Source organism: Tamandua tetradactyla, chromosome 15 (assembly GCF_023851605.1).
Source record: "Tamandua tetradactyla isolate mTamTet1 chromosome 15, mTamTet1.pri, whole genome shotgun sequence".
NCBI classification, from domain to species: Eukaryota; Metazoa; Chordata; class Mammalia; order Pilosa; family Myrmecophagidae; genus Tamandua; species Tamandua tetradactyla.
Window position 1 is genome coordinate 55,924,150 of NC_135341.1, and position 18,343 is coordinate 55,942,492.

Sequence of the window (18,343 nt, forward strand, 5' to 3'; positions counted from 1 at the left end):
TATTGACAGCCCTTTTCAACATGAAAAATTAGAACTGGCATAGCCCAAATATGCCTAAAGATTGGGAGAAAGATCAAAGGTGATGTGGAGTTAAACAGAGAAGGTAAAGTTTAACAAATAATTATGATTGCTGTATCATTATTTTGATATTTCTTTTAGTCTCCAGTGTCTTGGAGCAGCTAGAAGGAAAAAACAAAAATTCTAGAAAATGCCAGCTACAGTGTACAAAAACAGATTAGTGGCTGCCTGGGAATGGAGGTGGCAGAGGTGAACTGCAAAGGGACAGCCTGAGGAATCTTCTGGGGAGGACAGAAACATTCTGCATTCTGGTGGTGGTTTCATGGTATACAAGTATAATTTTAATTAAACTTTAATTGTATTTAAATGGATGTAGTTTAATGTACATAAATTATCCTGCAATAAAGTTGATTTGAAGAAAAGAATATTCCCATATAGTAAAATGCCCTGATACAATGACTGTGCATGATTTCTTTGAATTTTCTTTTTCACTCTTGTGTGGAATAGTTTTCTTTTTTTCCCCTCTGGTAAGTAAATGCTCTTGTGTTTTTGAGCACAAAGGAAGATATGGTAGATTTTTCTATCAGTTAACATGGGGGAAGATTAGTAAAGGCTGTTAATATAAAAAAAGGGAGAAAGTACATCTCAAAAGTACTTGAACAGTAAGACGCAGTTTTTGTTCTTAAAAAGAGAACATGTGAATATGCACACTTGGAAGACTTTACAGCACCAACAGCGACAGCTACCTCACAATGTAGGGATTATTGGTGATTATCACTTTCCTCTTTACATCTTTGTGTATATGAAACTGTGAATGTGCACCATGTTTATAATGAGGGAAAAAACCCTCTTGTTTATTTAATGAAAGAAACATATAAGCATTCCTCTTTGCTTTGGCAGGCTATTAGAAAGGAAGGCTTCATTTTATTTACAGAACCTGGAGGCAAACCAAGGAGAAGTCCAATTCTACATAGTAACCAATAGAACATGGGATTAAGATTCTCTCAACCTGCCCTTAAACCTTGACTGTGCCAATCCTTGCTCTGCTCCAGTCACTCTCTCTGACTCTGGATCTCCTCTATATGATGCAATGGTTAGACTCAATAACTGTGTTTTGTTTCGTTGTATTCAAAATTCCAGCTCTCATGCAAACTAACAGGAATGCAAACTAACAGGTAACTGATTCTGTTTCAAAAGATAGCAGGGAAAGGATAATAACTAGTTCTGGATCCCCACCTACCTCTATGCCCACCTCATGAACCACTTTATATCATGGTAGCAGGCACAAATCCACTTACAGGCTTCTGGCCAGCAAAAATGAGAAGTCCTTTCAAGTTCAGACCCAAGATCAGCGTGGGTTCCCGTTCGCAGAAGCTTTTCCAGAGCCCTCTATCTAGATTCTTTCTTCTCACCCACCACACTTTGTTCCTGGCGGGATTTCACAGCTTCTCCATCCATGGCCAAAAATATCCAGGCATTTAAAACGAGCTTTGGAGCGGCACAGACTAGTGCTGAGCAATTAGGCATTCATGATGCCCCCTGCTGTACAGCAGTCATTAGTTTAATGAAGTACTATTAAAAATACATAAAAATCTCAACCAACAAAAATAAACAAAGCAGCCAAAGCCACCATTTTAAATGTTCACTGGGGCCCGCACATAATTATGTGAAGAGTGCCCCACACAAGCATTCAGAAATATGGACGTGTGTTGGCTGGGAGCCCAAGCCTTGAGCAGTCTTTAAGTTTAAAAAGTCTCATTGTGTAAGGACAAATGACCACACACACTATCAATTCTAAAAGCAGTTTAAATTCTGACTAGGAAAAAAAATGTACAATTTATTAGGAAGAATGGGTAGGCATTCTGTGGACTCCTTCATCTTAGCAGTTCTCACCTGACGAAGTTGGGTGACTGCCAGATTGCGTATAATGTTTAACATGCTTCCCTAGGTGCACAAATTCTTGAAAAGCGGCTTTTTGCTACAAAAAAGAAGCTGACTCAGAAATGGATAAAAGGGAGTATTCACGTTGAGAGCTCTTTTTTTTTTTTAAGATGGTAGCTAAAGTAGCTCTGATTCCCAGGGAAGCAGGGAGGGTTAGGTAGCTGCTGCCACCCCAGTTCCCAAATGGCTGTTTCCCACAGACAGGACAGAATGAGGGACCGGGGGAGGGTGACCAAGGCTTTAAAAGGCAAGGCAAGCAAGTCAGGGGTCAGAGTGCAGAAACCCCTCCTTTAATCCTCTCAGACTACTAGCCAACAGATGGTGCCTCTTTAATCGGATCTTTACCCTGCAGGTAACCAAACCAAGAGAGTAGTATAACTCAGAGCAGACAAGTTCCTTTTCCTGCTCAAGGTAAGAGGAGGAATGTATGAATGAACAGAATAATTTCCTCTTGGGTAAAAACCATGCAGTCAAGTCACTCCCAGCACTTTCCAAATATTAATGCTACCAATTTCCTAAAGAACAAAACACCACGATTCTCCCAGGTTAACAAATAAAAAGCAAATGATCAGTAAGAGAGGCGCTTAAACCACCCAAGAAAGGCTTTGGCAAGACAGGAAGTTATAAACAAGGCTCTCAATTCACTATTCTGCACTGAGATAAGTACACAGAACACAGAGGCCATTCTTCAGGATTAGATTCAATAACGCTAACATTTGCCTTGCATGATTAACTCCTCTCCATGAGGAGAAATAACAAGGCTGACTTTACCTTAAGAGCACCACAAAGTTCAACTGTGTCTGCATCATCAACCACAGTAATCCGAAAATTGGGAGTCTGCAGAAGTTCTTTGAAGAGAAGGCCATTCTCCATTACTTTACTGCCTATTGAAAGGTTGACAAAAAGAAAATTAGTCTCTAACCTTAACTTTTAATCTAGTCTTAACTTTTAATTAGTCTCTAATCTTAAATTAGCTTTTCACAGTTAATATGGTCTAAAATAGCGTTCTTATCAGAAAAGTAATACATATTCATTATGGAAAATGTAGAACATACATAGTAGCAAAAATAGAAAATGAAAATATCTTTAATTTCAGAGAGAATCATTAACTTAGAGTATACCTCTAACTCAACAGAAATACATATTGTTCCATTTTGTGCCACCAATAATTTACAATGACATATACTTTCTTTATCATTTGTCGTGGCTGCATAGTATTTTATTATGGACATGTATTGTATTTTATCTTTTTGTTTAATATCTAAGATCATTTCCATTTTTTTTTGCCACCATAAACCCTTATAAACTCAACTTCTGTGTGTATATATGTGGTAGAATATTATCCAATAATAACAATTTAGACTTCCATTAGGAGGGATTTATTTCCCCACCTCTTGACTTTGGGCTCAGGCACGTGACTTGCTTTGGCCAATGAGAGTTTAACAGACACAACACAGCAGAGGCCTGAAGTCCACTTGTGCAGTGGGGACGGCACCATTTCACCATGAGAAGAACATGCCCCTCCAAGCCCACTGGACCCATTAGGAAGATGAGAGACATGGAGCTAGGCCATGCCAGCTGACTGCCCATAGGCCCAGCCAAGATCAGGCAACCCCCAGCAAACCCACAGATATCTTAGCTATGCCCATTTGGCATGCCACTCAGATTGTGCCCTTATTTGTTACTTAACACACTATGGCAGAACGGAATGGATACAACATCCAGATATTTTCACTGGGTAAATTCCTTTGCAATCAAAAAGTACCCGTTTATGTTACTATTTTATTCCCTGCACTTGGGACAGTGCCTGGGATGTGACAGATGCATAGTAGTTTGCAAACATTAATTTTTTAGTTCAGGGATCTTTCTATATATAAAACACCACCTTAAACACAAAGCTGGATGTGAAATTTGCTCTGGTTGCTGGGGTGCACCTTCTCCATCCCTTCTGAGAGGTCTCTGAAAAACCCATGGGACTGATGATTGAATCACCTGGACTCTAGACCACACATTACAGTCATCTGGAGTCTCTTTATGTGAAAATAGCCTGTTAGTCATAATAAGAATGTAAATATCACACATAATAATGATGGGAATGGCTGACATTTTCATGCTTATGACTATTATTTTTGTCATTTTACAGGTAGGAAAATGGAGGTTCAGAAAGGTTGACCAACTTGCCTATGTCACACAACTAGTAGGAGGCAGAGTCTGAATTCTAACCCAGGTGCTCTGGCTCCAGAGCCCGTGCTCTGAATCTCTATGCTATGCTGCCTTTCCAAGGTGGGGAAAAGAGAAGGCAAACAAGTAAAAAACAAACAAAAATCACAATTAGAGCTCTACCCTTCCAAAGCAGAAAAAAGGATGGTTATCAACGATTAAAATTGCCCCAGAAATGCCATAATGTCAAAATAACCCAGGGGATGGGAAGGAATAGGGATATAGATGAAACAAGACTGGCAAAGAGTTAATCGTTATTAAAGACGGATGATGATATATGGGGTCATGGTACTGTTTTGTCCATTTTTATGTCTGAAATTTTACATAATAAAACATTAAAAAAATTTACACCTGTCTGATGTTCCTTTTATCTAGGGTATGGACAGATGAGTAAAAAATATGGATAAAAAGTAAACAAATTATAGGGGGGAAAGATGAAAACAAATTGGGTAGATGGAGATACTAGGGTCAATGAGAGGGAGGGGTAAGGAGTATGGCTCATGTATGAGTTTTCTCTTTTTATTTCTTTTTATGCAGTGATGAAAATGTTCTAAAAAATGATCATGGTGGTGAATACATAACCATGTGATGATATTGTGAGCCACTGATTGTACAACATGTATGGAACGTTTGTGTGTTAAGATTTATCAAAAATATTTTTTAAAAAAGCCCTACAACATGAATGAATATTGAAAACATTATATCAAGTTAAAGAGGCTAGTCACATAAAAGCATGTATTACATGATTCCATTCATTTGAAATGTTCAGAATTTAGGCAAATCTAAAGTCACAGAAAGCAGATTAATTGTGCCTAGGACGTAGAGGGTTAGAAGGAAATGTGGAGAGAGAGCTAACCAGTATGTGACGATGAAAATGTTCTAAAATTGATTATGGTGATGCTGCACAGCTCTACCTGTTTAAGCCATTCATTTATGAAAAAACATTTAATTGTACACTCTAAATGAGTGAATTGTATAGTATATGAATTATATCTCAATAAAGCTATTTTTAAAAAGATAATTGACAATTTAACAAAAATAAGTACCGTGTATGTCATACACATTGGGGTCTATAACACAAATTTCTTGAACTCAAATGGGGGACCAGCAAAGCACTTCATGTAGAAAGTGAACTGTATGCTCAGAAAATTTTGTCTCAACAATGATATATTGTCTTTGAATAAAAACTTTACGTTAATTTGCAAAAACAAGCAAAACTACACCCAATATTTAGAAATATATCTTCTATTTTACAGCCATTTCTGCTGTTATTTAGCTCATTCCTCCTCTTCCTAAATACTAGAACCATGTCAGTTTGTCAAAACAAACCGTCCTCTTCCTTTTTAAACAGCCCACTAGATGGGCTGGGTGACTCTGTGCAACCTTGTGTGGTCAGCATGGTTGGGTAAAGCAGCCTTCCTCCTCTCCATCTCACCGCAGGCCTGCTCGGTGCCTCCACCTTGAGGGGAGCCGACAAGCATCAGACAAGGCCCTCACTCGACTCCCTTTGATCTAGCTATCTGCCGCTGGAAACTCAGGCTGCTGCTGTGAGCCAACTCATGGGCGGGCAGGGGGAGCAGCAGTCTCCATCTGCCACTGGCAAATGGTAGGGTCTGTGAGCATCCCCTGGGGCTCCAAATAACACATGGTACCCAGAGAGGTGGGCCTGAATTATGGCAATCACACACTTTCTCAAATGTAACGCTTAAAAGTCATTTTAAATCACGGATAAGAGTAGCTTGGGCGGGCCACGGTGGCTCAGCAGGCACACTTCTCGCCTGCCATGCCGGAGACCTAGGTTCGATTCCCGGTGCCTGCCCATGTGAAAAAGAAAAAAATAAGAAGTGGCTAGTAGTATTATTACTACCAGCTGTAAAAAGTGATGAAGCAAACAGGGACCCAGGCAATCTTATAGAGGACAGGAAATGCCCAACAGCACATGGGAGGGCTGCTCAAAATTCAGTATGAACCAAAATACTGGAAAATTCCCTTTCTCTTTCATGCTAAGTTTTTGAGGTTCTTGATCTATTTAATAAAGCTCCTTCAGTCTGTGACTCCATATTCCTCCGTGTGCCTGAGGAGTTTATGTATCCTCAATATTTAGCACCATGCCTGCTACATAATAGGCTTTGATAAACATTTGTGGAATGACTGAATAAAAGTTTCAGATTCTGTGAGGTCAGTTCCAAGAAAGAAGAGCGCACTCACCACAAGGGGGCGTTTTAGTTCACAGGTCCCTTAGCATTTTTACAAGATCCTGAAAACTGTCATTTCCTCTTTTTCCTGCTTAGATGCCTCAATGAGCCAATATTCCAGAATCCACCATTGGTAAAGATTAATTGGTCACCAATATCATCAAGAAAGGAGTTCTGATAATCACAGCGTAATTATCAAATACAGGAAATTTAATGTTGATACAATACTATTACTTAACTTACAGATTGCGTGTAAACCCATCATTCATCACACATCTTTCATAGCAAATTTCCTCCTGTTACAGGATCCTGCACTGTATTCAGTGGTCATGTCCCTTTAGTTGTCTTTAATATGGGACCATTTCTTGGCTTTTCACTGTCTTTCAGGACACTGACATTTTTTTTTTTTTTTGAGTCCAGGCCAGTTGTTTGTTAAATGTTTCTTACTTTGGGTTTGTCTGCATTTCTTCATGATTAAATTAAGGATATGTAAGACAATTTAAAAAGTATTACCTTCGTGTTCTATCTTCCTTTTAATGTCCTACTTAATATAATTCAGGTCACCAGGACCCGGTATTGGAAATAGCCCCTGGCTCCTTCCCACTTCCACATTCCCTTCTTGCCCACAACCTGCTCCTCCTCTTTGTCAAACATCCTCCCAGAGTCCCTGATGAGTGGGGGGGGGGGGGGGGAGTGGGGTTCACAACCCCATTCAAATGGCTACAGCTGAATGGAAAAGGGGAGACACCTCACCCTGGGCTAATTAAATTCTCTCTCAAGAATGGCCCCACACCTGTAGCCTTAATATCCCTCGCCCCATCCCAGTTTCTGGAGTTGTCATGTTAGGGCCCTGTGTTGGAGTAGCTTAGGTCTGCAGAGACATGGATAAGGAAGGTGCCAATGTGAGTAACTGGAATCCTGATGCTTTTCCAGTACCACCTCTTCCAGTACACTCCTAGATACAGGGGACTCTTCTTTATTTGTGTATGTTTGTGTGTATGTGTGTGTGTAGGGGGAGAGACAGGTATGTTTCTGGAAATTTTAAACCAAACAATCTCTGTGGTGGTCAGGTGCTCTCTATTTCATGGATGTGAGGGGAGTTTTACAATAAAAAATTGAGTCACTCCTCTAAAGGACTTCAGATTTTGAATGACAGGTCATTTTTTGCATTTTCTGTCAAGGGGAAATTTTCTTGAGGGAGGTTCCCTATTTTAGAAACATGGGGAGCAATGTAAGTGACAAGGGAGAGAAGCAGCAGGGAGAAGGCTGAGGAATTCTTCTGTCCCATCCATTGGGACACCTTTGCCCCACTCTACTGTTGGACCCCTCCCCACCCCTGAGTGTTAGTCTGACTCAGTGTCTTCCTCAGGTCATCAGCCCAGGCCGAGCCATCTCCCTCAAAGGTCACCAACTCAACAGCCTCCAGCTCCCAGGCATGGGAGAGGAAGGCAGGCCTGGTAGGATGAGAGGACGTGCAGGGGACTGCGGCAAGATGAAAAGCACAAAGTCCCCACTTAAAGGGGGCAGCCACTCTTCAGCCCTAACCCTCTGCTGTCACGTAAGGGTTCAAAGTCTATGAAACTGAATTATTCAGTTATTCAAGAGGACAGAAATCTACACCTGTATGTGAAATCATCTGAGTTTCAAATGTCAGCCTGGGCAATGGTATTTAGGCCATTTTGTTTTCTTTTTATACTATATTCAATATCTTTGCTCTCAAAAAATGCAATTTCTCAAGACAAAAGTTTTTAAAGTGTCCAATTATATTGGAATTCTATGCAGTTATAAGGATACATTTGTGATACTGAAATTTTGTTATATTTTAGTGGAATAAAGAAATTTTAAGATGTATGACAAATGACAACACACTTTGCACAACTAGGAAAAATGGGTACATAAAACTTAAAAATAGTTTTCTTTTGATTATGTCTACTTTCCATAATGAGGTAGAATCTATGAAATTGGAATAAAAAATAAAAGGAAAAAAGCAAAAAAAAAAAAAAAAGGAAAGAAAAGTAAAAATGCTCTAAGTTATAGGTAAGCGTACGCGTCAAGCAATGTTTTCCGGCGAACCCTGCTCACTCTAGGGACTGACCTCACTTGGAGCTTCTGCTTTTAAAACTGCCAGGGAAAAATTTAGAGTGCTGGTGTGTCTGACAAGGGTGGAAACAGGTTCTGCAGTGGTAGATAAAACTTGCCAATGCCACAGCATTACTCTTCTACAACGTGTCCTCTAACACCGTACACAGGTATTTGAGAGTTCTCAAAGTCCTTTCAAAAGAAATGCAAATCTCGCAACTCCAATGTGGAATGAGTATCTCTACACATAAGGTGTAAGAGTAAAAAGAGCTTTTTATTTCAGAACAGGAGACCCCAGTTCGTGCCCGAGTTCTACATTAGCTGAGTGACAAGTAGCTTAGATTCTGAGCCTTGGCTTATTCACCTGTACATGGGAATCAATTTTAGACTTCACTGGAATCTCATGAACCCTTACTCATTTGTGAGTAAAGAAAAGCTGGGTTTCTAAGCCAGGGAAGCCTCGCTATGGATGTAATCACCCGCTTCTGGGCACAAGCAACCTCCTGTTTTTGTGCTTAAGCTCAGTAACTGACTATGGGTCACAATGTCTTCCAGGCTCTCCAATCGTCCTGGAGGTACAGTTCCATAGAATGACCTCCCTGCTGAAACCTTCCCCCACTGAATGTCCACCTTAGGACTGTAAGAGGAGCAGGGAAGAGCCCACTGGAGAAAATGCTGAAAATGGAAAATGGGCATGCTAAAACACCAAACGCGAAGGCTCCTGGGGGCCCCCCGAGTGCCCTTACCGATGGTGGTCTCGCAGAACTTCTCGGCAGCCACCTCGTTGGCAATGTTGGCTCCCATCAGCACACTGATGTCGATGCCCATCTTCTCTCGGATGATGTCCGAGATGAGCTTCAGCCCCTCGGGGCCCTCGTCTATCCCCTAAGAAGATGAAGAATAAGAGAGGCACGGGATGGTTTGCTTTCTAAGCCATCTCAACTCAGACATCAATGGCATGTGCAACTTGAGAAATCTCTCTTACATATAAGAGTAAACAGGGTGGGCCATGGTGGCTCAGCAGGCAGAGTTCTCACCTGCCATGCTGGAGACCCGGGTTCAATTCCCAGTGCCTGCCTATGCAAAAAACACAAAAGTGTAAACATATGTACGATGCTTATGTGCTGTTTAAAGAATAATAAAATGAAAAGAATAAAACGAACACATTCCCACCACCAGGTGAAGAAAGAGAGCACGACCGACACCCACTGTGGGTTCGTCTCCTTCCTTCACCCACCTGGATTACACTGAATGCTGCATTCACCATCCCCTTGCTTTTCTCGATCGTTTTAACACATATAATGGTCCCCAAACAACGTTATGTCATCATGCCTGGTTTTGGACATCCACAAATGGAACTGTATCTTTCAACTGCAAGATGCGCTGATTTTTCATTTTTGTTTCTTCTTTGTAGTTTTATTTTGGCAACATATACAACATGAAATTTGCCATGTTAACCAATTTTTTTTTTTAAACATGGGCAGGCACCGGGAATCGAACCAGGGTCTCCAGTATGGCAGGCGAAAACTGTTAATCATTTTTAAATGTACAGTTCAGTGGCATTAATTACAGTTACAACCTTGTACTACCATCAGCACCATCTATAATCAAAACTCTTCATCACCTAAAACAGAAAACTGTGTGCCCATTAAGCAACAATGTCCCATATTCCCTTCTCCCTTGCCCCTGGTAACCTCTAATATACTTTCTGTCTCTATGATTCCGCTTATTGTAAATATTTCATATAAGTGAAATCATTTAATACTTCTCTTTTTGTGCCTGGCTTATTTCACTCAACATGATATCTTCAAGGTCGTCCATGTCATAGCATTTATCATAACTTTATTCCGTTTTAAGGCTGAATGATATTCTGCTGTGTGTGTGTATGTGCATATTCCACATATTTTATTTATTCATTCACCTGTTTATGAACACTTGAGTTGCTTCCACCTTTTGGCCATTGTGAATAATGCTGCTACGAACATTGGCATATAAGGATCTGCTGAGTCTCTGCTTTCACTTCTTTTGGGTATATTCTAGGAATGGAATTGCCAGGCCATATGGTAATCTAGTGTTTAACTTTTTGAGTAACCACCAAACTGTTTTCCACAGCAGTTGAACCATTTTACATTCCCACCAGCAATGTGTGAGCATTCCAATTTTTCCAAATTGTCACCAATATCTGTTTTTTTTAATTTTTATATTTTTAGTAATAGCCATCCTAGTGGGTGTGAATAACTTACTATGAATGATTTGCATATCCTTACAGACTAACGATGTTAAGCATCTTTTCATGTGTTTATTAGCCAATGTCCTACTTTTGTGCTACATTATTATTTTAGCAAATCACCCATCTGACTGCTTAAATGTTCTGGTTTATTCTTGTTCACTGCTGCCTAACATTTCACTGGGAGAGTAATCTACAATCCTCATCCATTCTATTGATGATTAACACTGGGTTGTTCTAGTTCGCTTTCGGAAACATGAAATACTCTGGATCAGAGTTTTTTTTTTTTTGGAGGTTCTTGGCCACTTTTTCAATGACATGGTCACCACCTCCACCTCCCCTAGTCTGGTCATGCTTATGTCCCCATTCTCAGAATAATATTTTCAAATGCATAAAACAAAATACAAAGGATTACCAAGCCAACTATATTGAAATATAGTTATCAAAATGTTAATATAACAACTTTGTGATAAAGAAATATGAGTGTTTTCATTAATGCAATTAGGAAAAGATGTCATGGTGGGTCTAGTAATTACCATAATTTCAAAGTAGCTCAGGGATACTTTCTTGAGGTATTTGAAACCACTGGAAAATAATATGAAAATGTCTATTATTTTCAATGATGACAGAGTCATGGGTTCTGCTAATAGTACTGTTATTGAAATAGTGGCTTGTGGCCTCCTTCAGAAATGAAGGAAATGCTCATTCCAGTTAAGAGGTTAGAATAAAGACACATTTTTTTTCTACATTTAAGGACATGAATCTCCAGATTTCTCCCTAGACCCTTGGAAGTGGTTCATGGTCTTCAGGTTAAAAACCTTGCTCTGAGGAATGGAACTGGTAGGTCTTAAGACATGTGTAATTTCCAGATAATGCAAACCACTGGTGATTTCTAGACCAGAGGCTAAGATACATTTACCGAAGATTCTTTCTCACAGCAAGACTCATCTGGAGAAGACACCATCATGTGAGAGATAGCAACCTCTCTCCTCAATTTGAGATAAACAAGGTTTATAGGGTGAATGGTCTTGATTACCTTCCAGGCATCTAAAAACTCAAAACCAGTGCCATACCCAACAGGCAAAGGTGAGGGGGGAATGAAATCTCACGGTCTGGTGACGTCTTTCCTACTCAGCGTACACCCATGCATGAGTTACCTTGATGAGGGTGATTCCCAGTGCTTCCTTGTGCACTCTCCCAGTGATCTCATCACAGATGCGGTGAATGAACTGGTGGGGAATGACAAACACCAGCAGGTCTGCATCCTGCACCGCCTCACTGAGATTTGGGACAGCAACCTGCAGCCGCAAAGAGGGAATGGTTACTTTTATACCAAAATATGCCTATCCAAACTGTATCATTCACTGACCATTTCTCAGGCACCCAGAGTGAAGAACAGACAACAAAAGTATGTGGTGTGTGCACTGCTTTTCTTCTTCAGGACATGGGGGTCTGAAGCCAGGAAGGTCCTGCCCATCACTTACCAGCTGTGTGGCCTGTGCCTGTGCCTCAGTTTCCCCATCCATAAAAGGATGTCACAAGAATACTGCATGGATTATTCTCCATTGCTCCTCCCCACCCCGAGTCCACTGTCTGCCCTTCTCTGCCTAGCTCTATTCTTCAGAAGACTGTTTTCAATGTACTGTTTCCCCCAGCCTTCCTTGCTCTCTGACAGTTGTTTTTAGCCAATGGGGGATACCGTTGGGAGAGCAAAGTTTGGGTGGAGAGATAGGTCAGGGCCTCCCCAGGCCACTCCTACCCAGGCTCGCTGTGGTTCTGAAGTGGCTTCATTCTGGCCACACCTCATTCAAGTCAACGGACACATAAAACAAACAGAGCCAACGAGAAGCCAGAAGCTGTGTTCTGTGGCTTCTAGGGAACAGATGCTTTCACACTCTTCTGTGGGAGCTATGGGCCTTTCCTTGAACACTGTGGGATGATGGCGTGAGGTCTGGAACTGCTGTGATCGTTATACAAACGTAAGGAGCTCCCACATGGATGAGACTGACTTTGTGGAAGGCAAGAGTTAGAGAAACAGGAGGGAAAACAGGGCGTTGTTGACATTATTCAAGCCTTGTTCAGATTATATTCCAAACCAACCCTGCTTGGAGTTTAAGTCACATGAACTAAAACATTCTCTATGTTAGTTTAAGGTGATTTGAACGGCAACAGAATGAGTCATTCCTATATACCAGATCACAAGCCAAGACCTAGTACTTCTTCCTCTTTACTCATACCCCGAAAGGCAAGGAAAACCCCATTTTCTCCAGATTGGTACTCTGGGCTGGGTAGCCACATGCGGCAATGACTTATTATCAAAAATTCTTCTGCTTATTAATTACTAGTTCCTTATACCTGGAGATTCTAGCAAAGCAGTTTCTTATTTTATTTGTTAGCCTCTCAGTTGGTAGAGGTCATTATGTGGTAGTTCTACCCATTTTCCACAGCCTTTCTGATCCCTTCTTTCCTCTTGGGTTACTAGATTTGGGGGGTGGATTTCTGTCCCCTCCTCCCTCCCTCTCATGGATCCTGGCATCCTGAATTTAATCAAGTCTTGTCTACTTCTTAAGACCTACTGTTTCTCTTCTATTCCATCCACTCCCAAAACATACACATGTGTGTGCACACTTTTCAGGACAGGTCCCAACATGGTAGAACGGAAAAGATGCCAGAACCAAAAAGTTTGAATCCCATATCTGCAAGTGACCAGCTGTGTGACCTTGGAAAAGAAACTTAGCTTTTCTGACCCTACTCATGCCATATACAGAATGGGGACAAAAATCACTTCTACCTAGCTACTTCACAGAGCTGTTTCAAATTAAATAATATAAATGGCTGTGCTTTCAAACTATAAAGAGCTTGTGGAGACTCAGGCCCAGGCCCCTGTCTCCATATTGAGAATAAGTTACTGCACGTAGCCAACTACAATGACTAGGTCAGAAGTTAAAAGTCATCAGACTTCCTGGGGCGGGGGGGTGAGAATGTACTGATGGTATCGTAAACAAAGCATTAGAACTCCCCTTCCTTGATCCCTGTTGATAACAAACCTCCAGACCGTTGTGTCATGAGACCCTGCTGAAACTCTCTTCTCACACTCTGTCCTAAATCCTTATAAGCCCCTGTTGCTTCCCGCCCCTCTGCAGGCTCTAACATCCATTTTCTGAGCAGCCATTATTGGGAAGAATCTTCTGTTCATTAGTCCCAATAAAATTCATGACTAACCCTGTGCCTGACTGATGAGTTCTTTGGTCTTACAGCTGCCCCGACCCAAGCCCTCCAAGAGCAGGGCTGGAACAGAGCTAAACATAGGTTATTCATCAGAAAAATCTACCTATCTCTTATATATCAGCCCATCCACATGTCCCTTTATTTAAAAACATCCTCAAGGAAGCTGCAAGCTGGTTAGTTTTCTTCCTGCCTCTTACATTTCCTTCTTCAATAAATCAAAGAAAAACCCGATAGTTGGTAGGGGTTGTGATGGGTCAGTCTCTAGTTCAGTATAATCTGGGGCTCATACAGCATGCACAGACAGCCTTCCAATCTCTCTCCTGGAATACCCACAGAAGTAAGATGTAATAAGAGCTCCACTTGTGACATCCATAGAGTCCATCTACAGACCATTATTCCTTTTACACAGCATCAAAACATGTTCCCCTCAGAAAACACAATAATTTGCACTTTGTCTTTCAGAATAAAACCTTTTGTGAAATCTCTACCCCATCTTCTATTCTGAAAACGATCAAGACACTGCTTTGGAAAAAAGCAGAACGATTTCACGGGCCTCCTGCCAAAATCTTTCCAAGGGGGTTCACAATTAAAACATTTTAAATTGGTTGGGAAAGACAACTCAGAATGATAGTGCTTGCCTTTTAATGGTGAGTGGGATAAGTAAATTAGAACTAAGTTGTCATAGTTGGTTTGCTTAATGTCCCGACTTTTAGGAATTCAGTGCTCTTGGTCCAAGTTAATAAAAATCATTTGAAACAAAGCTGGTTAATAACTGTGAGAACAAGTCTGAGGATTCTTTTGTATTCCCTGGTTTAGTTATCACTGCAAAGTACGTGCTCACTGAGCTTTCACAAACTGTCAACACCTTATCTGCAGTATTTGAGTGGCCAAGAAAAAGACCTCAATCTTACTGTTGCATATTTATCTCCTGGCACTCCTGAGATGGTATTTTATGGTCTTCAGAGCCAAGCGAAAAAGACCTTTCTACATTCTACATTCATTTATAACTATTAATAGGCTCACTGGATCAAACTTGGGAAAAGACAAGAAAAGTCAGGAGGAAAATAAGAACCATTCATAATCCCACACCACCAGAAATAATCAATATCCATTTTTTGGTATATTTCCTTCTAGGTTTTTTCCAGCCTACAAAAATATCTAAAATTGTACTGAGAGAGCTTCAGTCATACTTTCATAGCTTTTTTCCCCATAATATACTATTAAATTTTTCCTGTCAAATAAAGATCCTCCCATACATGAACCTTGCCACATGCTTGTTCATACCAACATCACAATAATAATAGATAAACAACAAAAATCCAAAGATGTTAATGCTGTCCTTATTTTTTGTCTGATCTCTTAGGACCCTTCAAATTCTTTCCAGCTCGTCTATAGGAACCTGCCTGCTGGAACGGCACTGGTGGTCTAGCGCGGGTGTTGTGGTTTAAATGGCCTGGCGGCTGCCTGCGCATACCCGCCCCTCCTCCGGCCCACCACCCCGCGCCGCCCACTGGCTCCTTGTCCCAGGTCCCCAGCCGCCGCCGCGCCTCCGGCCAAGGTTTCAACAGACCTCGCGGAAACGCCGTCTCAAATGGAACAGGCCATAGAAACGATGATGTTCATATTTCGCAAATTTGCCGGGGATAAACACTACTTAACAAAGGAGGCCCTGAGAGTACGCATGGAAAAGGAGTTCCCAGGATTTTTGGAAAATCAAAAAGACCCTCTGTCTGTGGATAAAATAAGGAAGGATCTGGACCAGTGTTGAGGTGGCAAAGTGGGCTTCCAGAGCTTCTTTTCGCTAATTGCTGGGCTCACCCTTGCGTGCAATGACTATTTTGTAGTACACATGAAGCAGAAGGGAAGAAAGTAGGCAGAACTGAGGACTTAATCCACCCCCCCCCACCCCCTACCCCCGTCCCTCATAAGAATTATCCCAAGAGTCGCTTACAGAATCAGCCCCACAGCTACCCTTTGCATAAGGATTTCAAAACAGATCGGGTCCTTAGAAAATGTACAAATAAAATCCAGCTCCCATTTGACAAGCAGTGGAAGAAAAGTCAATTAAATGCCAGATAAGCTTTTAATTCTTATACTGTTTGCATCTTCTTGCCCTCAATAAACAAATTTCTTTTTTAATTAAAAAAAAAATTGGCCTGGCTGCCGCTGGCGAGGTGGGACATCTTAGTCTGGTTCTACCACGACACCAAAGGCAGCTCACGTCCCTTCTCTGGGAAATGAGTATTCAGATTAAATGTAACAGGATGAGTAAAACACATAGCATTGTAATTGAGAAATCAGGATTTAAGAAATGATTTTGATTGCTGAAGCACCTTACTGGTCAGTGCTTGCTCAGAGCTGGGGTGTGTGACTGGAGGTCGTGTGCATGCGCAGATCTGAGAAGGCTATAAACTGTACACGCACATGTACACGCACAGAGCTCTGGGGGGTGGGGTGGGGTGGGGTTGCACTAGTGTATGGGCTAGGGACCGGTGTAGCCTAGGTATGGAGGTAAGTACCACAACCCATGACTCATCCCATGCCCCACGCACCTGAACCTCATCACCTGCACCACCTCCCCATGCTCCAAGCACTCCTGCCCTGCCAATACCTCATGTGCCTACCTGCCCTACACCCCAGCCCCAAAGCATACACGCCTGCCCCAGCCCAACCCACAAGTGCTGTCTTGAACTGCCCCTCCTGAGCCCTACCTCCCCCACCCTGTCCCCTGAAGGCATTCACTAGCATATAAAGACTGCAGGCGCTTACCCCCATATCTAGGCTACACTGGTCCCTAACCCATACACTGGTGCAACCCCACCCCACCTCCCTGAGTTCTGTGCGTGTACATGGGTTTACAGCCTTCTCAGCTCTGCGCATGCACACGGCCCCAAGTCACACACCCCAGCTCTAGGCAAGCACTGACCTGGGCAAGTGCTGACCTGCGCAGCCGAGCCACATCTGTCGCCAGCCAATGCAGGTGCAGTGCCGACCAGTTGCCTTGAGTTCTGCACATGTACATAAAGCGTCCTGCACCCTAGACTAGCGTACACCAGGGATCCGCCCCCCAGACCCGTGCATCTGCACAGCCACATCCTCCCCAATGCTGGGTGCCGATGCTCACAGGCAACAGCATAGAATCCCCAACCTGAGGCTACACCTGTGCTGCAATGCATCACTGCACTGTTGTGCCCAGCCGCATGCCCTGCATCCTGCTCTACATCCATCCTGCAAATACAAGGCTTTAGATTACCATAGGAAATCAACTTCCAAAGTAAACCAATCAAGATATTTACATGCTACAAAGACAACAGAAGATCACTAACACATGATGCCGACAGATATAGCTCAGCCTAACAATCAAATTAAAGCACCAGAGGAGACAGATGTTGAAACAACTAATCAAAGATGTTCATATTACTCTACTAAATAAAATAAATGGTATGGGATCTGAGAGAGCCTTCTGTACCACATAGGGTGGCCCTCGTTGCAGAGGCCAAGGAATTGAGAGGCAGAAAGATGGAGCCTGGTGCAGAGGTGCAGAGCCCACAGGAGTGCATGGATGGGAGCTGGGGACTAGGAAGTAAGCCAGGCCGCATTCCTTGGGTGCACTACCCTCACCAGTGCAGCCCTGTGACTGTGGCCTCACCCCATACCCCATGCACCAAATCCCATCATCTGCTCCCAATCCCCATGCTCCAGGCACCCCTATCCCACCAGCCCCCAGTGCATGTATCTGCAGCCCAACCCACCTCTCCTGAACCCCTCCCAAGCACTACCTCCCCCCTCCCTGTTCCCTGCAGGCTGCTGAGTGCATAAAGGCTGCGGGCACCAACTTCCTCACCCAGGCTACACCCGGCCTCCCTACCTATGGTGTCGCACAGCTTCACCCCATCCCCCTGAGCTCTGTGCATCAGTTTATAGCACTCTCAGACCCACACATCGCATGGGCCCTGTCATGGTCAGGCTCATGTGTCAACTTGGCCAAGTGGTGGTACCTGTTTGTCTGGTTGGGCAAGTGCTGTCCTGTCTGTTGTGGTGAGGACATTTCATAGAATTAAATCATGAGCATGTCAGCTCCATCCACAGCTGATTCCATTTGTAATCAGCCAAGGGGAGTGTCTTCTGCAACAAGTGGTGCTTAATCTAATCACTGGAAGCCTTTTAAGGAGGATTCAGAAGAGACAGGCTCTTTTCCAGCTGCAGCCGGCCAGCTATCCTCTGTGGATTTCATCCAGACCCTCCATCGGAATTGTCGGCTTCACAGCCTGCCCTGTGGATTTTGGACTCTGCATTCCTGTGGTCATGTAAGACATTTTATAAATTTTATATTTGTGAGTGTTCCCTGTTGATTCTGTTTCTCTAGAGAACCCCAACTAATACAGGCCCCCAGTGACGTCATTCAGCTCTGGGAACCTAAGTTTATAGCAGTCCT

The 18,343-nt window shown here is 42.5% G+C and overlaps 1 protein-coding gene and 1 pseudogene across 1 annotated transcript in view; one reads left to right on the forward strand and one right to left on the reverse strand.

Annotated features, from left to right (window-relative positions):
- GPD1L (glycerol-3-phosphate dehydrogenase 1 like) overlaps positions 1-18,343 on the reverse strand; it is a 69,728-nt gene that overhangs the window by 15,697 nt on the left and 35,688 nt on the right. Inside the window, exons 3-5 of the mRNA XM_077129919.1 lie at positions 11,838-11,978; positions 9,200-9,338; positions 2,731-2,843 (exon numbers count right to left, since the gene is read on the reverse strand). Coding sequence (XP_076986034.1) covers positions 2,731-2,843; positions 9,200-9,338; positions 11,838-11,978 — 393 coding nt within the window. The remainder of the gene's footprint in view (positions 1-2,730; positions 2,844-9,199; positions 9,339-11,837; positions 11,979-18,343) is intronic.
- On the forward strand, positions 12,620-15,781 carry LOC143657768 (protein S100-A10 pseudogene; annotated as a pseudogene).